We start from the raw sequence: 15,359 nt of genomic DNA, 5'->3' as shown, positions 1-15,359 counted from the left end.
AAACCAAGGACAATAAATCATATTTGCATAATTCAGTTTTATAGAGCCTCCACAGAACAGTCTGAAATATAGACCAATCAGAAACAGCTTTATATGTAGATTAACATTTTATCAAGAATATAGTAATACAACACTGGATATTAACAACTCAATGAGGTTGATGGATGTTTCTGTCTATAGATGTTTTTGAACTCATAACGTTAATGAATATAAGTAACTGTTGTTGTTTTTTAAATTTATGCTTATAAATGAATGCACTTTTTAAAAATTCATTTCTCATAAAATAAATGAATTTATTTAATTACGACCTGCAAGTGCATGGAACAAATGTTTATAATAATGGTAAAGTTCATTAACTAAACAGTTACTGAATGTGTTAGGTTATATGGGCAAGAGTAAACATTCATGTAAAGTTTATTAAATACACCAAGACTTGTATTAACCTTTTGTGGTTTCATTTGGAGGTCATTAGCTGTTCATTAAATAAAACAATGGTTCATGAAAAATTCTTGTACTCATTAACTCTTTTTTTTTGCCTTGACTTTGAACAGCGTAGGCTGTCTGTGTTTCAAATGACGGTTAACTGAGTTGTTTTTTGTTGGTAATTCATCTTTACAGCATTGTAAAGTTTGCTGTATGTCACGAAAATAGTTAGGTTCGCCTGTACAGGTTCAGATTTGTATGAATAATCTGACATTTGATTAAGTGCATTCTGATCTGAATATGTCTTTCAGTAATGGATAACTTTGTGAATCAAGTAAGTTTAATTTAATATTAATAATGTTAATTTATGCAGTTAAGCTGACAATAATGAAACATAGTATGCAGTAAACATTGCAATAAGTAAGTGAAAAGTATTTGTGAAATTTATGTTAATTTCCATAATTGGAATGCATTTTTTCCCTGTATTCATCATTTCACCGATCTTTAACCGGCTATATGACAAACTAAATTGTCTCACGGCATATCTTTTTCAGTTCTGCAGAAATAATATACTCTGAAGTCAAATAGTCACGTTGTAAATTAATACCACAATTTGAGATCAGTCTTTTCAATGTGTAATCAAAGCTTACTATCAATTTCATGTGTTTTTCATTAAAGACACATTTTAATGTCTGCTTGTTGTAAAACCATCTGTTCCGTATTATAATATTCGTAACTTTAAAAGAGGCATATCGCCTGTATATCAATTACCTTTAAAACACATATGAAAACAAACCCTAAAGTCTTTGTTCGTATACTAATTAAACAAGCTACAATATCATGTTTAATCACGGTTAATCTCCCCAACTCAGTATCTTTACAGTGTAGTAGATTAGAACCTCTGGGACAGTAATGTAACAGATGTAACAGAGAATGAAAGAAATCTCTTGGTACGATAGTATTCCCGCAAAAATGGCGCGAGTCCAGAGTCTGTAGTATTATAGTAATATTATAGTAATATAACACGTCAATTTGATTGACTTAAAATTTGACAAATATGTAATCCTCAGCAAGTGATTGACTATATAATCACACATATTTGTTTAAATGCATGTTCAAATAGATATAGACTAAAAGGTGAATATTATAAAAATATGTAGCCATATGCGGCTGATCAACAAAGCTTGCCCAGTGCCAAAATGTTTAGAGCTCATTATGATAAACTTCGTTTTATAATATAATGCTCACCTTACATTCTATTTATTACATTGTGGTACTCTTATTAATCGTGAATACAACATTATACACACATAGATATATCAAACAGGGCAAACAGTACATTGGAATCCCATTTCAGCACTGCCATTTTAGTATTATACTTTTTGTATGAAGTAATATTTATTAAAGTACATCTCACACAAAAAGGCCAATCCAATAAAGCTAATATTTATATATTTTTTAAGTTATCCGTTTAATTTGGCATAGTTAATTGGATATTCTACTGGTTTATCGCTGGAATGTCATTTCCTTTGACCATATCATTTAACCATACAATTGATGAGTGTTTTTTCGTCTTTAGCAGTTATGATAAATACATATATTTTTAGTGAAACACAACTTAATAGTTTAATGAGGAAGAACCACATTTAAGCACTTCAGACGTAGGTAGCAGATTGCCATCAAAATTGGTCGGTTAATACCAATGGTTGATCAAAAGACTGGTTTGTTAAGCTTAATTAAGATCGGTTTGGAATTTGGATTTTTATGCCCCCGGTAGGGTGGCATATAGCAGTTGAACTGTCCGTCAGTCAGTATGTCAGTCCGTCCGTCCGTCCGAAAAAAAAACTTTAACATTGGCCATTACTTTTGCAATATTGAAGATAGCAACTTGATATTTGGCATGCATGTGTATCTCATGAAGCTGCACATTTTGAGTGGTGGAAGTTCAAGGTCAAGGTCATCCGTCAATGTCAATTTTTTTTTATTTCAAAGCGGCGCAGTAGAGGGCATTGTGTTTCTGACGAACACAACTCTTGTTTATTATATTTTATTCCTTTATTCTGTCATTATTTTATATATCAGAAAAATCCGGCATATCAGTGTATTTAATATAGAGTTATATTTTATCAACAGTTTCAAATTAATTTTAACAAGTATGCAGCTACGTACACTGTTGAACATGGTCGTATCAAAAAGTATTTATTTAAGTGTATCATTTTGACCGATTAAATTATGTATGCAAATAAATACAACATTTTATTGCTCATTTAAACAGTGTTTCACAAATACCTTAATTATTCAGTTTAAATAAAATATATGCGTATAACTTCAGACTTAAACACAGTGGTTCTAATTATAATCGGTACGCCAGAAAAACTTATATGCAGGGGTATGATACAGAGGAATATTAAGAGGTGTAATTGATTGTTATTTGAATTCTAAAATTTAAACACTAGTATGTTTCATTTTTATAAGATTTCTAAATGAAAACCATTATGAAATTCATTTTGCAGTGCATAATATTGTGAACAAGTGAAGATAATATGTTGCCTGCACCCCATGTCACAGAGGTGAAGATCAGTCAAATGGTTTAAGGGACTGACTGTTTTCAGTTTCGGGTATATGTTGACGTGTGTCAATAAATGCCTTAAATTGCTATGTTTTAACCATGAAACTGTAGAGCTCAATTTATAATTGAATAATATAATTAAAGAAAGAAAATAGTTTTTCCCTAGCGGGGCTCGAACCTGCCTTGTCCTTTGCATTTTAACACCTTAACCACTAGACCATCCTGACTGGTATATCCGTATAACCATTTTATAAACACACTAGTATGTGAAGTTGGAATATGAAATCAATTTTGTTATAAACTGTGTATTTTAACTACTCATAATATGCAGATTTAGCTAATGTATTGACTGATGTTGACAAATTAGAAGTAAAACACTTGCATATATAAATGCATTATATTAATTGATTTGACCTCAAAACTGGATGTTTAATAGTATTTTATATTACCTTAACACAATGAAATTGTGTTCAGGCGTGCATCAACAAAGTTTAGAAATGCAGTAAAAAACGCAAAAGTACCATCCTGGTTAATAACAAAGTAATGGAAAAGTGCTTATTATACTCAATGTATAGACATAATATTACATAAATACGTCAGGAACATGAACTGAACAGGTCTGGATGTGACAATTACCAAATTGATGTCTATTGCAAGTTTGATTTCTTATTTCAAATTAACATAAAATAGCTTTTATACTTGATATCCAGGTAGTGATCAACAATATGTAAAATACATTGTACATAACAGAATTATTCCAAATAATATACATGTAAATAGAACACGCAATCAGTTACAGTTACTATCCGGATCAGATTTTTAAATATTAGATACACGTTGTGAATGGAATTAAAAATATCTATTAATGACATTTTAAACAATGATATGTTCCAATACAAGCACTGTATACTGTTTAGCTTCTTTGAAATACGATCTCACATCAAAGCTATTGTGTTTGACACAACGCTGATCATTCGCCTTTATGGACAGTGAAACTGCGTACGTCCATTTTTAAAAGTTTACACTGGTCTGTACAGGTCTTGTATATTTGGCTCTTTTCTTTTATGGATGCTACATGCGAATGGAGGTAACGGTAGAAGGTCGATGACCTAACCGGATCAGAGCGGTATCCAGAACATGTCGTCAACTTCAAGCTAGTAGAAATTCGACCTAATCCGACGGTACGAGATCAATGACCTAACCGTATCAAGATAAGGTGTGGTATCCAGAACATGTCGTCAACTACAAGCTAGTAGAAATTCGACCTAATCCGACGGTACGAGATCAATGACCTAACCGTATCAGGATAAGGTGTGGCATCTAGAACATGTCGTCAACTACAAGCAAGTATACATGCGACCAATTCCGACGGTACGAGATCAATGACCTAACCGTATCAAGATGTGGTGTGGTATCCAAAACATGTCGTCAACTACAGGCTAGTTTAAATGCGACCTAATCCGACGGTACGAGATCAATGACCTAACCGTATCAAGATGTCGTGTGGTATCTAGAACATTCCGTCAACTACAAGCTAGTATAAATGCGAACTAATCCGACGGTACGAGATCAATGAACTTAACTATCAAGATGTCGTGTGGTATCTAGAACATGTCGTCAACCACAAGCTAGTATAAATGCGAATTTATCCTGCTGTACGAGATCAATGACCTAACCGTATCAAGATATGGTGTGGTATCCAGAACATGTCGTCAACTACAAGCTAGTATAAATGCGACCTAATCCGACGGTACGAGATCAATGACCTAACCGTATCAAGATGTGGTGTTGCATCCGGAACATGTCGTCAACTACAAGCTAGTATAAATGGTACCAAATCCGTGTGAAGAATAATTATAACTATGCACTCAACCGTACGGAATTTGGCTTTATTGTTTGTGTCAACGAATTTAAAAAAATGTATAAATGAAGTCGCATAAAGTGTCATTTCCATATCACGTAAACTCGTTTTCCAAATTAATGAATATCCATAAATGGCAAATATACACGAGTATATTCACCTGGGATGGCTGAATTCAAATATAGCGTACATATTTGATTTGGTTGTTTAATGATCTCTTGCTTTGTTATAAAACACCGATTTTGTAACCGATTGTAAAGACTGCAGCCTTCAAACAATGTTGCAGTGAAACATGATAGCTTGTCAGACCATTAACGAAGCTAGCATGATTTGTTCCTACTCAATTTTGTATTAATCATGAAGGTCTCACAGATATTGCATTATGTTCATTTGATCTGTCATGAGCCTCGCACGATTATTCCTCCTGTTTTCAGATCATTCACAAAGCACACACAATTATTCCCCTTGTTTATCTGATAACTGATAGAGCTCAAACGTTACATCCCAGTTTTTCAAAGCATCCATGAAGCTCGCAGGATAATTGTGTGTCTGATTAAACATGAAAATTTATGTTATTATTCTCTGCTTGATGTCCTTTTTGATGGGCACGAGCGTGACGCAATTCGGAAACTTATATCGCTTTTGAGATGTCCATTGCTCAGTCATCTCTTCTGTTAAATTACATTGAATATCATACAGAAGGAATGATTTCAGACGACGGAAGTAGGCAGAACTTCGAATAATGCTTGTCACAAGTGGGCTTTAATCTCATTTTTAATATACTGCTTTTTTATTATTTATGTATCCATTGTTTCATTAAGTATAAAATACAAACACACAATGTCAACATTACTTCATAAGTTAAATAAATTGAAAACATTATTCATGATATGTTTCTTGATATTGTGAAAACATCTTAATGTAACATTACTAGTCCAAATCAACGAGCATTTCGTACAGTATTTCGTAAAATAAAGCTAAACAATTAAAAATAATTGTTCCTCATGGCCATTGTCGAAATTTCAACGCCAGATGTGGTCTGGTAAAATAGATGTTTGTGGATACAAAATGCTCGTTTTTATTATGGTTTTAACATGGTACCATTTTAGTGTTTGTGTGTCGTATCAATAGATATATTCGCAGGAAATTAACATGGAATTTATTGTGGTCACAAAGAAATAAAAATGTGCATTTTGTATCTACAAAAATCTAAGTAATCATACCACATCTAGCGTTGATATTGTGGCCATTGCTATAAGGAATATTGATTGCTAAGGTGTTAACTTTATTTTACGAAATAATTTAAGAATTTTTCGTTGATTTTGAGCGTTATAAAGACTTTAATTGAGTTAAAACAATACCATGCTCACTTTTGAAAGAGGATCCGTAATTGCTAAATTTTATCGTTCGAGATGATTCGAAAGTGTCGATACATTACTGACATTCAATGCTGTAAAAAAAAACAGACTGATGAACTATAAGAGAAACTATACAGCTGCCTTAAAGTGATATTATGGGCATCTAACAGTTTATAGGTGTCTTTCGCAACCGTTGTTTATTTTTGTTGTTTTCACTGCATATACACTTATATTTGTTAATGCAGCATCAACATACTAAAACAATATCCCGGAAAGAGAAAAATAATGCATTTGAATATCAACCGTACTTTCGTTTGACAACTGATCATGCATGTACGATGTGAAACTAAATTTAGTTTTAGTGCAGATTCGTTCATACGACACAAAGACACAATTTTGTTTTACGGATCATTGCGGCTTAGAGGACTGGGTGAGTCACGTAAGAATATCGAATATAAAATATATTTTTATAAACAACTGGAAGCAAGATGAGTTGCAGATAATTGGTCAGTATCCACATTTTAACTTACTCTTTTGACCTGTTAATTCTTTTCAGCTCAATCCATCAGTGAAAAATGCCCACAATATCACTTTAATTATACAACCATTCTAACTACGGTGACATGTGTATAAATAAGAATGTAAGAATATACTTGATGTGAGTTGGTGTTTCATTGTAGAATCAACGTCAAGTTATTGTGTTACTGATTTTTTTCAATAAGGAAAAGGAGTTTGCCGTCGCCAGTGATCTCACATATATTTCCTTTATTACACAACAATGCATGAAAAATCAACTAAATAAAGAAAAATAGCAAGTATATTAAAGTCCTGATTATAATAACAACAAAACGTATCTGATTTTTTGTACAGTTGTTTACCTTGCCTTTCAGCTTCTCGGACCATTTTCCACCGATGAAAACAGTAGTGCGAGAGCCAGCTTTGCCCACCACTTGTTGACAAAATCGACTTTCACAGCTCACTCATCACTCATTTTGTACGTACCGCCACGTGCAAGGAGTAAGTACACGACCGTTGTATATAACCCATTTATGCCTTGTGGACTCTCCCATCCTTCTAAATTGGATCTATTTTTTTCCAAAATTAGGGATTTCTAGTATTTCTATTTCTATATTTAGAATACTTCTTACAAAAATTCCTTTAAGCAAACAGCGCAGACCCTGATGAGACGCCGCATCATGCGGCGTATCATCTGGGTCTTCGCTGTTTGCCAAGGCCTTTGTTCTAGACGCTAGGCATAAATGGGTTTAATACTTTTTTTAACTCTTCTACAATGATAACACCTCAAAATGCGTTGTGTACTATGATCTATTGATTTACAAAGCGGTCATGGTATGGATATGATAAATATCAATGCATCTATTAAATTAGCTTTAAAGTAAATCGCTCTTCTATGAGGATCGCGTGACATGATAATATTTTGTTCAGATTTATCGCATAGGAAATGGCTTATCGTTGTCCGCGGTAGGTGTAATATTTTATGCGTTAGCTTTGTATGCATTTCGTTTGTTAAGCTTGTTCAAAAAAAAGTTGCACTTGTGGAGCCGTATTCTTTTTGAAATTGTATTAAACGTTTATTTATCCTATGAATTTGATTACGATGTGTCGAACTTTAATTTAGAAGGCTAAATTGATATTTTTGCCATAAGTTCGTTATTTTACGTGATAGTATCGTAAAATATGTATAAGGACATTAGCATGTGCGACATTTGAAATATAATTAAATCAATTAAAATGCGGGTGAAAGTTTACATTAACCGGTTCATTTAAGCAATTTATGCAATGTTGTTTTTTTAAGTATACTTGGATTTTATCCGGTGACAATTGGTTAAGAGTAGAAATTAATAACGATTGATGTTTGTACTGCATTCTCTCTATGCACGAATCTTTCTAAAACACCGGACTCAGCTCATTTGTCATGTAAATAAATCCTTAAATATAATGAACATACTTATTGAAACAAATGTCAATGATCAACCAATCAAGGATCACAGTTTCGAAAGCAATCATTAGCTTGCCGTTGGACTACGTAACTGTATATCATTGGTGCTCGTTCACTACTCACTTTTCCATGTCAAACACATTACGAAAATTCCAAATAAAGGTACGGAATACCGTTAGTACCATCGTGGTTGTACATTAAAATTCAGAGGGCTACAATGCGATAGTACGAAGGCGACAATGCGATAGTACGATGGCGACAATGCGATAGTACGATGGCGACAATCGTATCATCGCATTGTCGCCATCGTACTATCGCGTTATCGTATTGTCGTCATCGTATTATCGCGTTGTCGCCATCGTGCTTTCGCACGGTCTCAATTGTATTGTCGCACTGTCGCATTGTCCTCATCGTATTGTCGCATTGTCGTCTATCGCCTTCCGGTACACATGCGCACATCGTATTTTTTCCTAGATGGAGTCACTTTTAAAACTACTTTACATTTAGGCATACCTTACATCAATACCCATTCTATTACTTAATACGAAGTTGATTTAGTTATAACTGTAACCTCTTTCAAAGTACATCTTTATAAAGTCATCTATTTTGATTCTGCAATAAGGATGGTTTGTGTACCGCAAGGCGATAGTCGACAATGCGATAGTACGATGGCGACAATGCGATAGTGCGATAATACGATGACGAAAGTGAGACAATTTGAGGGCGACAGTTCGATAGTACGATGGCAAAAATGCGAAAATTCGAAAGCACGATGACGACAGTGCGACAATGCGATGGCGACAGTGCGATAGTACGATGGCGACAATGCGATAATACGATGACGACAGTACGATGGCTATCGGATTGTCGCCATCGTACTTTCGCGTTGTTGCATTGTCGCCATCGTATTATCGCACTGTCAGCATCACTTTTTCTGTGAGTTCTTGAGTTTGTCGAACGCATCATTAAAGCCACACCTTATAAATGTTAATTCACATACAAATACTTATTATTTTACCATGCAATCTACTGTTTAAACGAAGTGTTGTTGTTTCGATTCATTTTAAATAATGAAAAAGGCATACTCAATTTTGTAATTGTTAAATGGTTAGAAAGTGCATTATCGTGCTATCTGGTTCTTGTTCTGAAACAGCCAGTTGCAACTTTGTATTTCTCTATGCCGCAACCTCTGCTGACTATGATGTATCGCTAAAATGGGTTCATTGTTTAAACAGGCAAAAGGATCGTACTACGAAGCATATATTAAAGTTCATGAAATGCGCACATTTCAAGGAGAACAATTACCGTTAAAATATTTAATCTCAGTATTATATTATCAACAGTCAGGATCAATTTTAAAGTGATACTATTGAACGTCGCTGTCTTTCTCAAACCTCGTAGCTCCAAAATTTTCATTTTTTTCGTCTTTTCCGAATAAATGAAGTCTGGCGCGTGTTTTGGGCTATATCTCGCAGCTCTTCGCCAATCAGAGCCCTTGAAAAAGCCACATTACGAGATGTTGTAGCCTGATTGTTGGCTTTTTTGTCGGGCGAAAAGTCGTAGTGATTATTGCTATGTCATTTCACCTATAGGTACGTCATTTCGTTTGGACAAATTTGACAAAAACGTTTTTTTTTTATATTTGCAGCTACGAGGTCTCCTATAAGGATGAATTGTCGTACCTCATAAAAATGCCAAAAACTGTGGTGACGAAATATTTTAGCTACCATTTCGTAATATCAGTATGACTTATCAGTATGACTTACGCGTCTACTGCTTATACCGTATTTTGCAGCTTCATGTGTTTGATATTTTTACAGAATTTCACTTTCTAAAATCGTTATAAAAATGTGACGTTTTTTTCTCTCTCCTGAAAAGTTGAGGACGACAGCGACGTTATGAAGAACAGTGTATTTTGTATCTCATTATTTTATTAAAAACTGTCATTATCGATGTTAAAGGAACATATCATATGTTATGAAGTAGTAAAATCTATGTCACCTATTACCATAACCGATGTTTTACAATTATTATCAGCCATGTCATTACAATTGTGTAGTATGCATTTGGCTAAAAAGCAATTGTATGCGTAAGAGCTAATAATTTGTTGTTATGAACCCTCAATAACCAACGGTGTTATTCTTAAACAGAGCTTATTCAAGTTCTTTTTAAGAGATGTCGTGAATTCTGAAAATTGTACATCTTATGTCATACTAAGATTTAAGTATTTGTATGCTTCCACAAGAGAGAGAGTATTCAGTCGCCTTTTTTACGGACCACTGCATGCTCACGTTTTATATAATTCATTTGGATATATGTGTACATTATATCCTTAATACGTTCGTCCACATATCAAAAGTAGCTATGCTGCTGAAGACGGAAATCAAACAACGCTGACGATGTCCACGGTTTTTCCTTCTACTGCATCCACTCGGCAATCATTTAACTGCTAATATTGAAACTCCGGAATCTCTTTCAGCGGATTAATGTTTGTTTTATTCCACTACTGTAACAGAACATGAACTATAAACATACGAATCGAACGGGTTATACCTTTTTTAATTAATTGAATAATGAAACTATGGGAACAACATTAGGAAAGACATTCTTGTGAAAACCCGAGTTTGTCATGTTTCAATTGACTTCTACCAAGTATTTCGAATAGTATTTCAAGTGTTTTGTATGTATCTTTTAAGCGAGTTGTTGCGTTTGTTGAAATTGGACTGGGTATTGTCCTATCATTAATTGTTACAGGGATTTCTACAGCGCATTTCTAAATTTAATGTCTTATATAATCATTCAAATCGTACATAAACCAGCAGGGTTCCATTACACGTTTAACTTCCATTGCATGTTTATAATACATTTACAAATGCGAACAATTGAGATGCAGTACCTTTATCTTATCATAAATAAGAAAACGGCTTACGTTGTAAACGCAATATTATTGTCGTTATGAAATAACGATTTCTTTTGTTATTGCTTCTATGCACACGGATACGGATATCGTTTTGCTTACAATCAATGCTTTTGGTGTTCAGATATTGCATATTCAGCACGAACCACATAACAAAAGGTCTTTTGAAATCATTTTATCGAGCGTTTGCTCAATATCAATTATTCATAATGTATTTCGCTTTGAATTTCATTCTATTTCATACCCATTTAGACTTTTGAGGTTTTTTTAGTATTTCAAAACCGATTGGACTTTTGAATAAACAAACACACAGGCTTATTTGATAACTGTATAACCGAATATAAACAACGCGGATTAACCATAAATAATATTGGACTTAATTTGTTTAAAAAAATATAATGTTAAGAAAGCAAGCGTGTTGTAATCGTTAAGTAATAGCATTGCTTGATAAGATTTAAATACATAATACAAGTGTGTCTTATTAGTTTACAGGAAAAAAAGCTCGGTTGCTTTATTGTTAATTGATTTTTATATTGCAGGAATAAAAAGCAATAAAAAATGAAGAACCCGTAAGTGCAACAGGCTGACTGCGAAAAGCTTCTCAATAAATGTTGATGACTGTTTTCAAGTCGACATCATGTCTTTTATCCTCGATTGTGGCATTCTTGGTATAATTCAAATACTGTCTAGTGCTTCTGTTATCGCAATAGGAAAACCGCCAGGAGGCCCTGGAATACCGGAATTATTGATTTTTCAATGTGAGTATCCAATCTGGTACAGATCTTTCATCGACCGTTTAATGCCCACTATTGATGACGAAACAAAATATGAACCGCAAGAATTTTGCTCCACAATCCATTGGCCAGACATGAATAGCACACCTTGGAGCCAGATGTCTCAAAGAGTCGACATCCTTCAATTAACTGGAATTACCGGATATAACAATCAGTTTGTTCTAAATGACATTGAAGTCGGCTTCCTCGGACGAAATTTTACAAATATTATTTATCTTTCAATATATAATTTACCGTTGAAAGTAACCAAAAACATGTTTGAAGGACTGAACAGATTAAAAGTTTTGGATTTTATAGTAAAAGTTGACGTCTTTCCTGTGGATACTTTTAGCGGATTGTCCCAACTTGTCTATTTCAGATTCCAGGATTCATTGATACATGAGATATCCGTAGCTCATTTCTGCAACAATAGCCAACTCGCCTTCGTGCAGTTAAGGCGAAATCTTCTTAAAACTGTCAATGGAAAGCTTTTGCAAAGTTGCAGTCGCTCGACACTTAACTCGTTAGATCTTGGTGGCAACAATTTTTCCACTCTGACAGCTGGAATGTTTAAGGATTATAATGTAAATGGAGTTTTGGAGATTAGTAATTGCTCAATAAGTGGCATTCAAAGTGACGTTTTCATCGGGCTCGAAAATCTGTTGGCTTTAGATTTATCTTATAATCTCATTACTGAAATCCCCAACGGAACGTTTTCTCGGATGAATAACTCTATTCAGGGAATATTTATGTCCAATAATTTTGTTTCCATGATAAATATTGAGGGAATATTTGGAGGCCTTGAAAATATTATAAACCTTGATTTTAGTTCAAATCAAATAAATTCTACTGTCGGAAGTTTTGAAATTCTTCCAAATTTGTTCGAAATGTATCTTGCTAACAATCAATTGACAACGGTACATGAGGTTTTGTTTAAAGGACTTTCACAGTTACGCAAACTCATTATCGCAAATAATTCAATAAAATCAATACACAAGAAAGCATTTACAAATATGACAGCTTTACAACAATTAGATCTGTCAGACAACAGGCTGGAGCAATTGGACCCGTATCAGTTTTCTAATTTATTACAGTTAAAATATATAAATTTAAGCAATAACCAACTTACGACATTAAATGAAAGCGTTTTCGAACATAACACGGCTTTAGAACAAATTATCCTAAGTCACAATAACTTATCAGATGTAGGAAATCTAATTTTAAATGCGACTAACATTATTTCAATTAATGTATCGAACAATAATTTGACATATTTTCCAACTCTGATATCTAAAGAAAGGTTACCTTGCAGTGAAGATTTGTTTTTAAAACTAGTATGTATTAATGGAAGTTCAAACCAAATATTATCACTGAGTTTACAATGTTTATCGGGTATTATATTCCTAGATTTTTCTGATAATATGCTCACCCAATTGCCTTCAATGCATAAATTACCAATGCTGCGGGAACTTAAATTACGGCACAACAAAATAAAACATGTCGACGTCACATATGTTGAACTTAGAGCGTTAACAATATTAGACCTAGGGGACAACCTTATTGAAAGTGTCTCTCCGAATATATTTCCTGGATCGCTGAAAAATCTTTACCTTGACCATAACAATCTCAAAATATTCAATGTAATTGACTTGTCATATTTATTATCTTTAACATTAAGAGACAATCCATTGGAATGTTCATGTGAAAACGAGGATGTTTTCACCTGGATTCGAACCCAACACACAACGTCTATAGACAATATAACGTGCACTTCAACCTCATCAGGAACAATTATGGCGGCTGCTAGTTTTTACCCTTACCATTGTGATTTATTTAAGCGTCTTAAAATTATTATTCCATTAGCATCTGTATCTGTTATTTTGCTCATAGTGTGTCTCATTATGTTTAAATTTCGGTACGAGATCCAGGTTATAGCCTTTTACAAGTGGGGCATTCGTCTTAACCTCAATTTTGGAAAGGGCAGGCATAATAAAAATGAGACAAGCTATACATATGACGCATTTGTGTGCTTTGCTGAAGAGGACACTCGTTTTGTTGAAGAGACATTAAGACCTTTGTTAGAGCCACAATTCAGCCTCTGTCTGTATTATAGAGACTTTCAAGTTGGCGATGATATTGCTGATGCCATTCTCAAAGGCATCAAAGAGAGCGCAGTGACCATTATATTGCTAACAGATTCATTTCTTAAGAGTCGATGGGGAAGATTTGAGTTCAGACAAGCGCACCATCACATGATGTTTAGCAGCCATCAGAAACTTGTAATTATTATCTTGGAAAAGAGCGTTCTTTCCCAAAAATTGGATCTCACCTTGAAGAGCATTCTTTACACGAAAAAGTACCTTCAGTCTTGGGATAATTTGTTCAAGGAAAAACTGTTACATTTAGTGGATTCCGTATCCGAACATTCGGAAACACGGGAAGATGACGCGTTGTTAATATCGTAGTTTAGATATAAGGTTACCATGTAAATAACAAATGCAACATATTTATGAAGTAACATCTAACGATTGTTCGAAATGTATTGGTTTCATACATTTTAATTAAATTCAATAAAAAAGATAACTCGTATATTGCATCCAAATAAAGCATTGGCAATTTTAAATTATTTCAAAGATGACAGCAATTCAAGTAATACTTTTTTTATACACCCACACAAACGAGCCTAAAAAGAAATATAAATCTACTTGTTTCCTCACAAAGATTGTATGTGCGAATGTATTCATTTAAAAATGTCAAATCGTTTAAAAGTTCAAATTTATGTTGAGTTGCCTTCTATTTGTACAAAAAAAAAACACTTTTTTGGAATGAAAATGCATGTTATTTGTTTGCAAATGATAACTATTGATACGTTTAATTAATTTTGATATTATATTAATCTTTAGTTCAATTTTACAATGTATAAAATACAATTTCAATATACATACTGTTTCATATTTCTAACCCTGTTTTGCCTATATTTGATTATTTGTTAATGAGCTGTATGTAAATAGTGCATGCACCATGTATGAATTTTTGTTTCTTGATTCATTTAAAAATGCTGATTTATCTTTATGTCGCCTAATTTGTCATAGGATACATTTTATTATAAAGTCACTTTCAGTGTTGATATATGTTTTTGATCTTCCCAAAATATTTGGTGACACAATATTGCCTGTATAATATTCCACAATGTATTATTATCCGAAATTCCATCGCTTGAAATATGACACATTTGTACCACAATCTATGTAGAATCGTAATCGTTTAAGATTTGTACATTTTGAGAGTATGCTGTTACACTCGTTAGGCTGGGTACCTGTCGCTTTATGCTCTCTACCTATCCATGCTTTTGTCTTTGTTAATGTACTTTGCTTTTCACGGCTCATTATCTGTTTGTTTATTTCCGCCTTAGAGATTTTATGCACATTTGCATTAATTGTTTTATTAAAGACACACACCTTGAAATGAAATACATGTTAATCAATACATATAGATGCC

General features: G+C 33.6%; 1 protein-coding gene across 1 annotated transcript; it reads left to right on the top strand.

Annotated features, from left to right (window-relative positions):
- Positions 1 to 7,615: 7,615 nt before the first annotated feature.
- LOC127862745 (toll-like receptor Tollo) lies at positions 7,616 to 14,326 on the top strand. Its single transcript, XM_052402001.1, has 3 exons — positions 7,616 to 7,693; positions 11,628 to 12,750; positions 13,975 to 14,326. The coding sequence occupies exons 2-3, from the start codon at positions 11,726 to 11,728 to the stop codon at positions 14,324 to 14,326; spliced, it is 1,377 nt and encodes a 458-aa protein (XP_052257961.1). The 5' UTR covers positions 7,616 to 7,693; positions 11,628 to 11,725.
- Positions 14,327 to 15,359: the final 1,033 nt, after the last annotated feature.

Source organism: Dreissena polymorpha, chromosome 16 (assembly GCF_020536995.1).
Source record: "Dreissena polymorpha isolate Duluth1 chromosome 16, UMN_Dpol_1.0, whole genome shotgun sequence".
NCBI classification, from domain to species: domain Eukaryota; kingdom Metazoa; phylum Mollusca; class Bivalvia; order Myida; family Dreissenidae; genus Dreissena; species Dreissena polymorpha.
The sequence above is the reverse complement of the archived record's forward strand: the minus strand, read 5'-3'. Positions and strand labels throughout refer to the sequence as shown.

Bases quoted from the DNA above. Each gene is read 5' to 3' on its own strand.
- LOC127862745 (XM_052402001.1), top strand. From the start codon at position 11,726: ATGTCTTTTATCCTCGATTGTGGCATTCTTGGTATAATTCAAATACTG. The intron at 12,751-13,974 runs GTATCTTGCTAA...TCTGTATTATAG, and splicing joins CTTCCAAATTTGTTCGAAAT to AGACTTTCAAGTTGGCGATG.